This window comes from Hippoglossus stenolepis, chromosome 15 (assembly GCF_022539355.2).
Source record: "Hippoglossus stenolepis isolate QCI-W04-F060 chromosome 15, HSTE1.2, whole genome shotgun sequence".
In the NCBI taxonomy this organism is placed as follows: Eukaryota; Metazoa; Chordata; class Actinopteri; order Pleuronectiformes; family Pleuronectidae; genus Hippoglossus; species Hippoglossus stenolepis.
Genome location: NC_061497.1, coordinates 12,809,611 through 12,823,653, shown reverse-complemented (window position 1 = coordinate 12,823,653; position 14,043 = coordinate 12,809,611). Strand labels below are relative to the sequence as shown.

The 14,043-nt window shown below is 38.3% G+C and overlaps 1 protein-coding gene across 3 annotated transcripts in view; it reads left to right on the top strand.

Annotated features, from left to right (window-relative positions):
* Positions 1 to 14,043, top strand: part of cadm2a (cell adhesion molecule 2a) — a 202,923-nt gene that overhangs the window by 157,305 nt on the left and 31,575 nt on the right. For all 3 annotated transcript variants that reach the window (XM_035179269.2, XM_035179270.2, XM_035179268.2), the window contains 2 exons: positions 8,991 to 9,143; positions 12,485 to 12,622. In XM_035179269.2, coding sequence (XP_035035160.1) covers positions 8,991 to 9,143; positions 12,485 to 12,622 — 291 coding nt within the window. The remainder of the gene's footprint in view (positions 1 to 8,990; positions 9,144 to 12,484; positions 12,623 to 14,043) is intronic.

Below are 14,043 nucleotides of genomic sequence, written 5' to 3'. Positions count from 1 at the left end.
TATGAGCGCTTTCAGAAACAGTTATCACCTCTGAAAGACACAAGCAAACTTTTTCCTTTGACCTTGAGCATTCTGCCTCTCCTCTCTTTGTCACCTCTCTTTGTATTACAATATTTAACTTCTTATTATTAAAGAAAAAGCTGTTGCGTTTGCACAGTATTTAAAGGAGCAGTTATTACCACCTTTATTAATAGAGCCACTTATCATTTGTGAGGCGCAGAGAAAAATGCCCGAGGCAAATTGGAATAATTAGCTCACATTTAGCAGCGGGCATATTCTTTTTCTCTTCTAGAAGAATGGCTTTTGAATACCGAGTTGTAAAAAGAAACCATATGTTATAATGGAATCGGAAATCAGAAGGATTGTTTTTTGAGAGAAATTCATGCCTGATCACAGTGAGAATATATTCCTGCAAACACTGGCAGCTTTTCAAAGTCACTTTGAAGGACAGCTGTAATGGGCCCCTTAGAATAATATGCACCTCCTTATAGACCAGGGTGTCTGTTCTTATACTCCCAGGCTGTCGGGTGAAAACGTGTCCCTATGCAAAATACAACAGGGTTTTAGAGGCGAGCGCTGTCTCCTCGCTGACCCACTTCTCACAAAAGATTTAATGAAGCAGGGCTGATGCAGGTTTCCCGCTGAATTTGGCATGGCAGGTAGTAACTGATGAAAGGAAATCATTTCTGTCACTGGAAGAAATTTCCACAAGCCAATTATTGTATAAAGTATACGGCACTTTTTTACATTTAAAAAAAAGCCGGCGCGCCTCGGAAAAGGTATAACAGGTAATGTAGGTTGAGCCGGGGCTGAGATAAAGAATATACGTTAAGCTTTTCAATAAGCGTTGCATTCTGTTTGCTCTTCTCTCTCTCTCTCTCTCTCTCTGTATACGACACACACACACTCAGAGACAGACACACAGATGGGATGTTGACAAGAAAAAGAGAATAGTCACATCCAGACAGAGTCAGGTATATGGGCAGGTATATTCAGAAATTTGCACTTTTCTCATTATAAAACCGTGTCACTTGAATGAGCAAACACCTGCCAAGGTTCTATACTAATGCATAGTGTCCCTGGATAGATGAAAGGATGAGGAGGGAGGGAGGAAGGAAGGATGGCAGAGGAAGAGGAGAAAGAAATAAACAGACAAAGGCAAATAAAAATAGAAAAATCATAATCTTAAACTCAGTGGCTCTCAATTTGACTGTGTCCACTCTGTGCTTCTACAATAAATGCCTCTCTAACGTACTAATGTTTTATCTTTCATACACACACACACACACATATTAGCGCATGCCCACAAACTTGTTTACTTACCTGCTCATGGTCGTGGAGTTTAACCATGGACAATTGGAGGATATATACAGCCAAACAAGATATGTGGGTATGTGCTACTTTCCTGCTGTATATGCCGTTTTCCATATAAACCCACAGTGAGTAGCTGGGGTGCTCTGATGACGGCGTATTGATGTGTAGCAATATTAGTGAGACTCTGGCGACATACTAATGATTCCATCAGTACAAACCCATCAGACCTAGTAATGCATGTTTCTAGAGCAAGTGTAATCAGTGGCATCTAAACAATAAATCCTATGGTCAATTTTCTACATATGTGTAAGCCCCTATGTAAATTATACAGCACAGTGTATCGCACTATAATTTAAAGCAAACGAAGAAACCCATATAGAAATTCAAATGACCAAAAGGTTAGTAAGCTCTTCCATGGAGCACAACAGATGTAGAAAAAGATTAGTAGACACGGGAGACACACCCTTATAATCCTCTCTCAGAAACCTATTTGTACCAAATGGCTTTTACTTGATTGTTTTTTGCTATTACTTATGTTTTGTTCCATCCATTTCTCCAACCATTTCTTTAAATTATGCTGCATTATTCTATCTGCTGTCCCTTCAATTTTAGAATTTGTATTTATTTGCCTCTTATCGCTGACGTTTATTTTCTCATTTTTATTTGTCTTCCTTTGGCTGTTTTGAAAGGTGCTTTATAAATAAACATATTGTTATTTGTATATTTTTCTTTTCTCTTTTTAATCAATTCCAAAAGTGGACATAGACATTTAGAACTTTATCAAACGTTCCACATATTGACCACGAAGGCCTATACACGCCCGTAATAATTGTTTACACAGAATTTGTTTAATTATAACAAATCACATAAAAAATGCATATTGGACTGTTAAGCTGTTTGGATTCACTTAAACATTTGTAGTTTTGTTCCCTCAGTCTGAAACAAATACAAAATCAGTTCAGGACTGAGTCTGACTGTGTCATAGTCTCATTTAGATACTCAATGATTAATTGTGTTTGAAGCAGGAGCAGTAAAAACGTCATGTATTATTTCTGTGAGATGTCAAATAGCCTTGAATCAACAAGATAGAGTGCATGTGCTGTAAAAATGCAAGAAGCCCAGACTAAAATAGCAAACGTGGATGTTGTGGGAAAAGATGATATAGAGTGTGGGAAGCATCTCGGGGAGAAAGAAGCTGCAGTTGCTGAGCCTGAGGTTCAGCTGAGGTTCAGACAGTAACCATGAACACAGCACGGCACAGCGCAGCAGCCACCATCAGATAAACAGCCATGGTGCAGCAGAGAGGTTTGTCCTTGCTTGTTGTCTAGTGTTTTGTTTTGTCTAGTTCTAGCTCTAGCTGATGTGCAAGCAATGGATTTGAGTTTTCAGGTAGACTTCTTCTCTGTTATATTATCGATGTTAAAGAAACAAGTAATTTCATCTCGTGAAAAATATTTAATTTTTAAAGCTGTGGTTGTGGATACTTTAAATATCAACCAATTTAAAATGGCTGCAAAACGCCATTCTACACTGGAAGGATGAATTGCATATACAAATGGTGATGTTGAAAAATATTTAAAGCGATGGGAAAAGTTTACTAATCAATGGAGAGAAAAATATTAACTTTTTCTTACTTATTAGTTTTTCATCTATTTAATTATTTCTGGTGGGTGGTTGACCGGATGATATGTTGGTTTGTTATGGTGCTTACAGTCTTTGTTTGTATTGATGGGAGTTTGTGTTAGTTTTGTACATTTTGTCTGTTTTGTTGTTGATTCATGTTTTTGAATTAATAATAATAAGGCAGTGGAGCGTAACTGATGTTTTGGAGCAGCGAAGAAGAAGTGATTTCTGGGAAGGTAAAATTACAGTTTTATCTAGATGAGAATAATATACTTTAAAGACATAGTGTCGGATCGGTAAATAGATTTGCGTACTCCCAATCCCCGACCCGTCATTCTCACCAGAAGGTATTTCTGATGCTGGTGTTAGTATCGGAACATCTTTACTAAAATATATTTTTACTGCTTTACTACATGTGCATGAATGTGAACATTGAACCCAAAATCAAAAAGGAAAAGAATTTAGTAAGAATATGTTTTTATTCTTACCTGTTACTCATTAAAAGAAAAAATCTGATTGTGAATATTCACATCATTAAAAAGGTGTGTTTGCATCATTCACAGTCGGTTCCAGTGAGACGGTTTCATCAGCTGGCTCAACGTCTTCCCTCAGAATAAAAATGTCACTTCTGATTTAAAAGTAACAAAACATCTCTGTCTCAGGTTTCCTTTTCAAAGTCCTGCCTTTCTTCCCGTCCATTAGAGATTTCTCCGCTTTTATTCTGTTAAAGAAAGATCATGGCTGTATTCAAGGTAACCGCAGCATGGACAGCTTCTTTGAGACAACCGTCGTACTTGTAATAGGATAAAAAAAAATCTTCCTAACCTTAGTGGGTTTTCTGAATATTAAACTAAGTGTCTGTTTCATCATATAATCGTCGTATTTGAAGGAAAACATATATTTCTCTCTCTCAGACACACAAGCACACACATAAACACTCCAAACTGTAAACAAACAAGAAGCCACACATTCAGGTGTATTCAAAATATGGTGCAGAATCAAATCAAACTTTGATGCTTACAACTGCAGCTTTGCTTTTTGTCTCTTCCTGTGTTCTCGAAGACGCAGGCTGAGGCTAAATGAGCAGGAAAGTATGGTTGTACATTCAGTAAGTATAGTAGTTGTTGGGGAAAACAAAATCACTGCCTTTGATGTCCACTAAACAACACATTCAGGACCATCTGCACTAATGGTCTGTAAAGTGTGACAGGCAAGCAGCACCTCTGCAGACAAACAGAGATGCATTCCTGTCGTCAGCTGCGCTATGTCAATATCCAACCTTTTAATATGGCCACAGAGTGACGGAGCAGAGGCTGCGTTTTATTAGAGGGGAAAAATCTTAGAGAAAACACTACCTAAAAATAAATGGTATAAGCTACTGTGTGTGTGTGTGTGTGTGTGTGTGTGTGTGTGTGTGTGTGTGTAAAAGTGTGTGAGTGTGTGAGTGTGTACTTGTTTTGGTTTCCTATAGCGTCCTTGGGTCTCTTGAAAGGTGCTATATAAATTCAAGCTATTATTGTTATTATTACTATTATAGGATTATTTACAGCATAAACACTGACCTTCTCAGGACCAGACCTCATTGGGCCCAAAGCCTGGTCCTAATGAGGCAAAACATAATGTCTGAGGTCCTGGTTGAGTTTAGGTGTGAATTGTGGTTAAGGTTGGACATGAGTTGGTCATGGTTGAGTTAAGGGTTAAGGTTTTGGTTAGGCTGTCCACAATGAATGGAAGTCAATGTGAAGTTGTAAAAACTTCGCAAACATGTACAATATTTTCATATTGCGTAGTGGTATACATTTGCAAGTGTACAAGTTACAAAGTTGTTGTTTTCATGTTATAAAGAAATTCACGTTGATTTAAATGTATGATTTTATTTACGTGATTTCAATTTCCCATATTAGCTTTTAGCATAATTAGTATCATAACTCTAAGTAAAAAGACAAACGTTAGAATCTGAATTGATTAAATAATCAAAACAATCTTTCGTTGTGTGTGTGTGGTCTTGTCATTGATGTAGAACTTTGGTACATTTGATTAAATATAAGTAAAATGATTTTCCCGTATTATTGCCTGTATGATTATGATTTCATGGTTTTATATATATCACCTTTCATGTTTCTAAATCCAGTCGGAATCCGCCCTTCCAGGGGGATCAGGATAATCCTGCTTTTTGGCATCTAACTATTGTGATATCTGCCTGTGAGCACTGAGAAATGCATAAACTACAAAATAAAAATCCAGATTTAAATTGGAATGATCACATCCTTCAGATTCAATATCACTATTTTAGACCATTTCATTATAAGTGTGAATAAAGTGTCATGACAGTCATTGAGTTCATTAAACTTTCTTAGGTCCACAAAAATATTATATATCAACTTTTTTAAGAACTATACATTTATCCATATCTTTGAATGTCCCGTAAACAACCTCCTACAGAGGCTGACAAGAGTGGAGGAAGAAAGCAGAGTGTTATCATCATAGCCAGCGAGCCAGCAGAGCTAAATGCCTTCTCTGACGTTTGCCTGCTCGTATTTTCTCGCCCAAAGCAATAAGACAACAGATGAACTAACGCATTGTTTAACTTGTACACTTCTACAGGTTAGTGGAGCTGCCTGAGTCGACAGAATGAGGTCTGGGTGGGAGGAAGGAGAGAATCTGAGAGGGTGACAGGAAAAAAGAAACAGAAAGATATGCAGAGGAAAAAATAATCTGTTTGTTTTAGTTTGTCCTTTGATCAGCGAGGGTGTGTGTGTGTGTGTGTGTGTGTGTGTGTGTGTGTGTGTGTGTGTGTGTGTGTGTGTGTGTGTGTGTGTGTGTGTGTGTGTGTGTGTGTGTGTGTGTGTGGTGTACACACCCGACATGAGAAATAACGACCATCTTTACAGGCAGGTCTCACCATTAGCTGAACTGGCAGTGCATTAGACTAAAACTAATTTGGTGTCCGTGCGCTGGTGGTCTTGTATTGATGGCCATGTGTACACACACACACACACAAACAGAAACATAGTGTCACTAGTGCCAGGACTAAAGATATGTCATGTGCTCATATCAACATGTCACGCTTGCTCAGGCTCAGCACACAGCATATAGAGATAACCGCTGTTGCGTTGGACAGGAATGGACAGAACAAATGTAATAATACATTAAAGAGAGAGCAGCTGTCGTTTAGCCAAACTGATTACAGATCAGCTGCCATTTACTCTGGTGTTTATCCTGGAACTAACAAAGCACAGGGTTCCCTCCCCGGGGCCCAGACCAAATGACATGAGATACCATGTGCTCACTGACATTTTTCTACATTTGTCAGCTCTGTGCTTGTTGCAGCATGAAAACACAGCAGCTGGACAGAGGCTGCTGCTCACATGCACGTGTGTCATTTCAGAGTTGACTTGACATTCAGCAGTAACCCACAAATTACAGACATAAGTCCGTGAAAACACAGCTAACACTCTGTGCATTGATTTAATCAATCAAATATACAGAAATGAACAATATTCGGCCGAATTAATTAATCATTCCATTTCCACCAGTTAGATTTAAAACATTGATTAGAGCCCGAACAATAAGGATTGATGCTGATGCCAACATTAGGGAGTGTAAATCTGTAAAAATGAAAGTAATGGCAATGTCTATTAAACCTGAATATAATTGTGAGAACATATGACTGTACATGCACATTAATTGCCTTTAAATGAATTGCCTGTAAATTGGAGTTTGCACAGTGACAGTATTTTCAGTGATTGGGATCACATGCACTCTCTAGTTTTCAGTATAATGAATATGTTTCTATCTATTGACTTTTATTTTTAAATTGGCAATGATTCCTAAGATGTCATTATCAAACTATTATGACAAAGAAATGTAACCGAGGCTTGATATTTTACATCTCAATAATCTTTCTTCTAAATTAAAAAAACATAAATATAACCTAAAATATAAAATACGAACATGAATGCACATTTTGTATTCATTTTTTTTTCATATATATTTATTTCAACATGATCGCTGATACGATCCGTCTGTGAAAGGCTGTGATCAGAAGTGAGAAGAAGTTTTCTATATGAGGATAAACTAACTAAGGTTTCCATTTAGCGAAAGAGGAATCGGATGAGTTGTGTGGGTCAGGGGAGGTTAAGGTATTTGGGGAAGAAACATGACTGTTTTTTAACGATGGCTCCGAGCTTGAGGATGTTGAAACAGAGCCTCAGTGCTTTAGATACCTTGGGTCTATCGTTTCTCCCCATACAGCCCTCTGCTCTTTAAAGCACTCTACAAACAGACTCTCTAATGGCCTTTACTTTCCACTCTTCTGTGGAGGTTACAAAACCACACTGCTCTACTTTTTGTACGATTTCTTACAATTACCATAAGATAAGACTCTTCTTTCATGTGCTGCCACATGAAAGAAAACATGAACCCCGGCATGTACACAAGTAATTGTACATGTGTTGTGTTGAATTTAGTCCTCCACAGTCACACACACACACACACAGACACACAGACACACACACTGCACTTCAGCGAGGTGTGCTCCAAATCACTTAGATGGAGAGTGACATAAAAGTAGCCTTAGCTGCACATATTAAATTAGGTTTGTACTATTGGAGGAAAGGATTAAATAAAACTGTCGAGCCGCCGGGCCACAGAAACAAAATGAATAAAAAGAATTCTGCTCTCAACAATCCACATTGTCTGTCCTCAAGAAGAAGAAAAAAATCACAATGCACCTCTCAGACACAACAGGCATGAATCAAGTCATTTCCAAGGTGTCACCTCAGCGTAAAACCTGAACGCATGCTCCCACTGTATCATAGCTATTAAGTATACAGACTTGTGTGGAGTGTCTCTCAACTGGCCATCCAATTTCAGCAAATCCATTTCAAGTCTCACATCTTGCCAAACTCTCATTAGGCCTCTTTCTCAGCCTGTTATTGCATTATTGATTTCCATTCCTGTTATGTCTTTTGAAAGATTACATTTTCATATAAGTAAAATGTCTACGACGGCTTCCAGGAGAGCAGGCTGTGTGAGAGGGATATGAATACACTTTCACATTCAACAGACAGTTCAGTTTTGAGGTCGCTTTTTGATACGATTTTCTGCATTTATATCTGCTCATAATTAAATGACTCACACGTCACAGCTTGAAGTAATGCTTTTATTTCACTGTAAACTATCACAATAAGCCTCACACTTTTAAGAATTGGCAATAACCACACTACCAATAACCAAAACTAAATGGGCAAAATTGCAAATCCTTGTGTACCAAGAGATGTGCTTTTGTACGCATAAATTATGCCAAAAGCTTAATTGTCACTTCTGGAGTTATTTCTAGAGGAACAAGGGAAGGGTGCAAGATACTTTGATGATTGCATTCATACTGTTGGTGAATAACATTGTGTCTAGTTAAGATGTTTAGCATTATATTAGAGACGGAAGGAGACAATTTGAACACACCAATTATCTCTCTTTATTCACACTTGTTCAACACTCACAATGTTGCACTTTGTCTTTTCTCCGTCTATTTGACTGCAAAAAATTGAATTAGTTACTAACTTAAAAGAACAAAGAAACAAATAAACAACATTGATTCAAACTAAAGTCATCAGGTTTGTCAATAGAACTTGCTAATATTAATTTGAACAAACTCAACTCATTTGTGTTTGTTATCAATCAAAGTAAATTTGGTTAAGTTGTTTTTCTTTTTTTCAGTTTTATGAGGGCATAATGTCAGACATACAGTCTTCTGGTTTACATTAATATAAGATACAGAAAATGAACTATTAATACGATCTGAATAACTTTTACCTAATGAAAACAGCACAAGTCAACTCATCTGTTTCACTGTATCAAATGTTACATTTATGAAACTCAGGTTTGCCTCTAATGTAGGAGCTGAAGTGTGTTATAATAACAATAATAACCATAATAATCTCTATTTATATTGCACTTTAAAAAATATATGTTAGGGAGGTTGTTTGCAGACATTGTACCAGTTTGTGTTGTTAACTAACCGTCCATCTGCCTGTGTCTGTCTCTCTGTCCAGCTTTAAGAGACAACAGGATTGAGCTGGTGCATGCGTCGTGGTCGGAGCTGACCATCAGTATCAGTGACGTCACGCTGTCGGATGAAGGCATGTACACCTGTTCCCTCTTCACCATGCCCGTCAGAACGGCCAAGGCCTACCTGACAGTTCTCGGTAAGTACAAACAAACACGTCGCTGCTTCAAGGACAGAATACACGGTTACATAACACCAGTCGTACCTTTTTCTCACTCTGTCAGGTTTATGCTGGTTTTAAAAAAAGTGACACAATTACTGTGAACACAAGCTGTACTTTTCTCATACTAAGTGCTCCAAGGACAAGACCAATATTCAAAGACATTACATCTACAAGTTTCAATTTTAAAATACATATAATAATACATCAACATTAACAAACATACAGAATTAATCAGTACAGACTGAATATTAACAGTGAAGCATATTGCAGAAAGCTGTGATTATAATAATAATAATAGTCATAATGAACACCTAAAACAAGACAAGGCAGGTCACTAAAGGTATGTTGGCCATTGGTTAGTTGCTGTAGAACCTTGTTGGATGTTAATCCTTTTCAGTTGTATGGTTTTATTGTATTTGTGTATTTTCTTAGTTAGTGTCAGATAAGATAGCCTGTTACAGACAAATAAAAAACACTATCAGGCGGTGTCCCCCTTTAATAGTCTTTGTGTTTTCATCATGGGCTCATAAAAACCCTTGTCTCATGTCCTGACACTGGCTTTATTATCTTTCCCAATTAGTTTTGGCTAATGTTAATAGATGTGCCAGTGAGTCCCCATTCACAATAGATTGTGGGAATACTCTCATAGCTCCTAATTGAGACATTTCTCACAAAGAGTCAAGGAAGAGACAGAAATGTTGACTTTAGTCGGGAGGAGTGGTTCACCCAGTTAGTACGTAGCACACAAGGATGTGATTGGTTTTTCATGCAATGAACATAACTTTAAACCATAATTTACAAAAACCTTCCAAATAATGTTAAGACACAAGTCTACTTTTACATCCATTTATTTACCATGCTGTTAATTTCAGTAGTTAATCAATTCACTGTTAGCAAGGGAACATTACTCAGATTTCATCAGCTTCTGCTCTCCAGTCTAAATAAGTAACAATATTTGTTGACATGTAAATCTCCCGTAGACCAGCAAACAAGCAGACGTGAGTCACATAACCAGAAAACCCAAATGGACAGACAACCAGCATGAAACCACTTACTCTCAAGCTTCTTACTCCCATAGCTCATAGCTTCCTTTTTTACCTCAGGAGCTCTCTGAAGGCTTAAGATGTTTTTTAAATAACATCTATGTCTACCAGGACTCTTAACTGTGAGGGTAAATTCATAGAAAACATTGTAATTCTAAGATTTTCTTAGAATGTTGTCAATAGGACCATCTGTTTGTATTAGGAAGCTTTATGAATACCTGAAGGACCATTAGCTGGCTCTCTGTGTTAACAAGCATTCTGAGCATTGGGGACATTAAAGGCTACTGCTCAACAAGGACATGGAGAAAATTATTTTGCCATTCTGAACAATAGTTAAGGGTTCAAGCCAGGGACCAGAGAGGGGGATTTAATTAAGGCTCAAAATGGACTGGGAATGGCCTGATGAGTTCTGGTAATGGACATTGAAAGTCTTTCATAAACATACAATGAAATGAGCCGCAAATACAATTCTTCAAATATATAAAAAGGTGTATCTATTGTAATGTATATTTAACAGGCTATAATATTCAAATTATAAATATCAACAGGCCACAAGTATTATGTCATAGAATTAAGTTTTAGACATGTGAAATTTGGAAATGTTAAAATCTAACTTTGCATGTCAATAATCTTTATTTTTATTTAAAATATGGCCCCCTCACATTTTTATCAGCCCTCTCCATCCTGATTCCAGGCCTGAGACTGACCAATAGACTGAGATTATTGTCCCCACTACCACGCTACAAGCTAAAAATGCATTATTAGACACTGACTTTGATTTATTTTCTTTCAATGACAACAGGAATTATCAGTGGAACCAAGTTTTCTTGCTTTTCTATCACGCATCAGAAATCAAGCTCTCATTCCTTTTTCATGTCCCGAAAGCCCTTTTGGTCGGGCACACACACACACCACTGTCACACACAAAACCATGTTGCACAAGGAAGAAGAGAAGCGCACACCCATGATATTCTACACTCACACAAACACGCACACACACACAGTGCCACACAAATCCAGCAGGAATAAAGTTGTGCAGCCCCTGGCCAGCCATGGGGAACTTGACTGTATAAGATGAACATTGGCTTTGATCTGGTCTCGTTCAGTTTTAGAGAACTCCAGACATACAATGCTCTGAGTCCAGACACACTTACTAATTCACATATTTACACACACACGAAACAGCATTCACTTCGGCTGCTAATGTAGAACGCAACATCGCTAATCAGTTACAAGCGTTGCTGACCCTGTTGCCCACTGCCCAGCGTACGTGAGTGGTCATGTGATCTGCATTTTAAGGCGTGTTAGTATGAGCAGGGATTCAAACTGGAGCCTAAACACTTGCGTGGACAGGGATCGTTTTACTTTGAAAACGCTGTTTTATTAGTACAGATGTTGCCTCAGTTCAGGTGGGATGGAACTCACTGCTCACTGTATCTACCGAGCAGCAGCTTTTGTTGGCAGCTTCAAAGGGATGATGAACAGAAAACAGCAGAAGCTTCAGCTGGTAATGAAACGTACAGGAGGCGGTGAGACAAGGCCACAGTCAGTCAATGGCATTGACTGTCAGACCTTTCACTCACTCAGCCTGAGGCAGACTTATTGCTCATTGACATTAGAAAGGCAGACTCTACACACTTAAAACACTCATTATAGGGAAAAGCCAGTAATTAACATTTGCTGTACAACCTCGTGGCCTCCTCTGCGTTCATGAGCCTTTGCTTACTCACATGTACACACACACACACACACACACAAATCCTGTTCAGCTTACACTTGTCTTTTTTGTTTTATCATAGGTAGTGCTTCTTTAGTAGAAGTACCCATGGTAACCCAGACATCTGTTCCGTGTAAACACATTGCTGTTAAATATTTTAAATACAATTTTTCAGTTGTGTGAGCACCATAAATAAAGCTCCATTCACTCCTTTTGTATTCGGGCCGTTGCGCACACAGATGTCTCCCAACCTGGCCAGAGAAAATCAAAACTAAGAGCACTACAAGGTGCACATGAGAAAATGTGGTTCTTTGTAATTCGTGTGAAACGACCCTTAAAGAAGGGAACAGCCCAGTTGTTAGAGAGACCATCTCCCTGATGTCTTCTCGAGCACGACGCTGCTCAGGGAAGCTGCTCGGCTGCAGGCTCCTCTTTTAATCTCCCTGCAGGAGACTGAGCTGGAGGAGAAGATCTTCCCATATGGAATGATAACACTATTGTTGACTTACAGCTGTGTCATTAGTTCCGTCGCTGTGATTTTCAACTCCGTCCTGTAGGTGTGCCCGAGAAGCCAGAGATCGATGGCTTGACGAAGCCCGCCCTGGAGGGAGACCACATCACTCTGACCTGCATCACTCAGGGCAGCAAGCCCGCCGCCGACCTGCGCTGGTTCAGGAATGAGAAGGAGGTCAAAGGTGCGTAACGATTTACATCTGTGTGAAACATAGAGCCTATAGAGTGTTGAATGAGACTCACAGTGACTGATAAAATCTGATCAAATTATAACATTTTCCATATCCAGGAGTGAGAATGTTTGTTATTTTACTCAGAAAATTGGTTGATTATTGGTTTGATGTCTTTTTCAAATTTGGCCTTTTTGCTAATTTTCTTTTTTCTATTTGAGGACTTGAACAAACTGTTTAGTGTATCTATTTAATTTATCAAGTAAACAAATAATTCACTCACACAATTGATTCCCCTTTTTTTCTAATTTTAAAAAGCTAAACTATAATCATCCTCTGCCATTAATCATGTTGTTACAGTACCTGTCTACTGATTTAATATCAAGCTGTAGTTTCCATTGTGAGCAAACAACTTAATTAAACCCACAGTTTATCTCTTTAGAGACTTGTCACTGTCTCCACTGTGCTGTCAGATACTGAGAAATATTGATTATCATGTGTGAGCGGGGCTCTCATCACCTCTATATGCTTTGTAAATGTGAAACAGAGACAAACTGAATGTGTCAGGAAATAAGAATTAGTGTTTTGAAATACTTAAAGTCTCTCACATAAAAGTGGCTCCATGACACGACTGCGGCGGACGTCTCTACAGTGTATATTTGTTTTTCAACATGTTGCTTCAGTTAGAGCAGATTCAACATGTGTCCTCTGGCCTGAGAGCGATACATTAACCTCCCTTGTTATCAGAGGGACGCTCTGAATCCCACCGACCGGACTCCACACCTCATTTCCACCCTGCTCCTGCTTTGTTCTGCTTGATGAACCATTCACTTTATAATTGTTTGAAAGGGAGATGAAGAGAGACGCAGGCTAACAGACGGTATGAGAGAGAATATTAAAGAAAAGAGAGCCGGGGACACGGAATGATGAAATTTTGTTTTTGAACAAGAGAGAGAGACAGATGCGGCTCTGTATCAAATGAAAACATAGATCCCAGCGGGGCGTACCGCCACATATCGTTAGCACAGTCGCAGAACTTTTGTCAAGGATTGTGGGTCTTTTCATAAAGTAGATTAGAGACGGAGGACAAATGCAAATCAACAATTTCTAATTTAAAGTGTAAACAAAGAAATAAACTGAAAAAAACATGGAAATGAGTGGAAAGTCGTTCTCAGAATCTCTGAATCTTTGTAAAACCCAACAGACCCAACACTGAAACTCAGGAACAAGGATATCCAGCCGCAGGTGTTGCTCATCCTAACTACTGAATTAAATGTATTAAAATTATCTTCCTGTAAAGCACTTGAGATGTTTGCACAAAGAATTTCTAAAACACAAAGATATTTTTCCCAAAACATGCAGGGTTTTAGATTTTTACCTTTGCCAATTCTACAAAAATTACTATAGTAACAAATTATATCGTCCTATGTGTA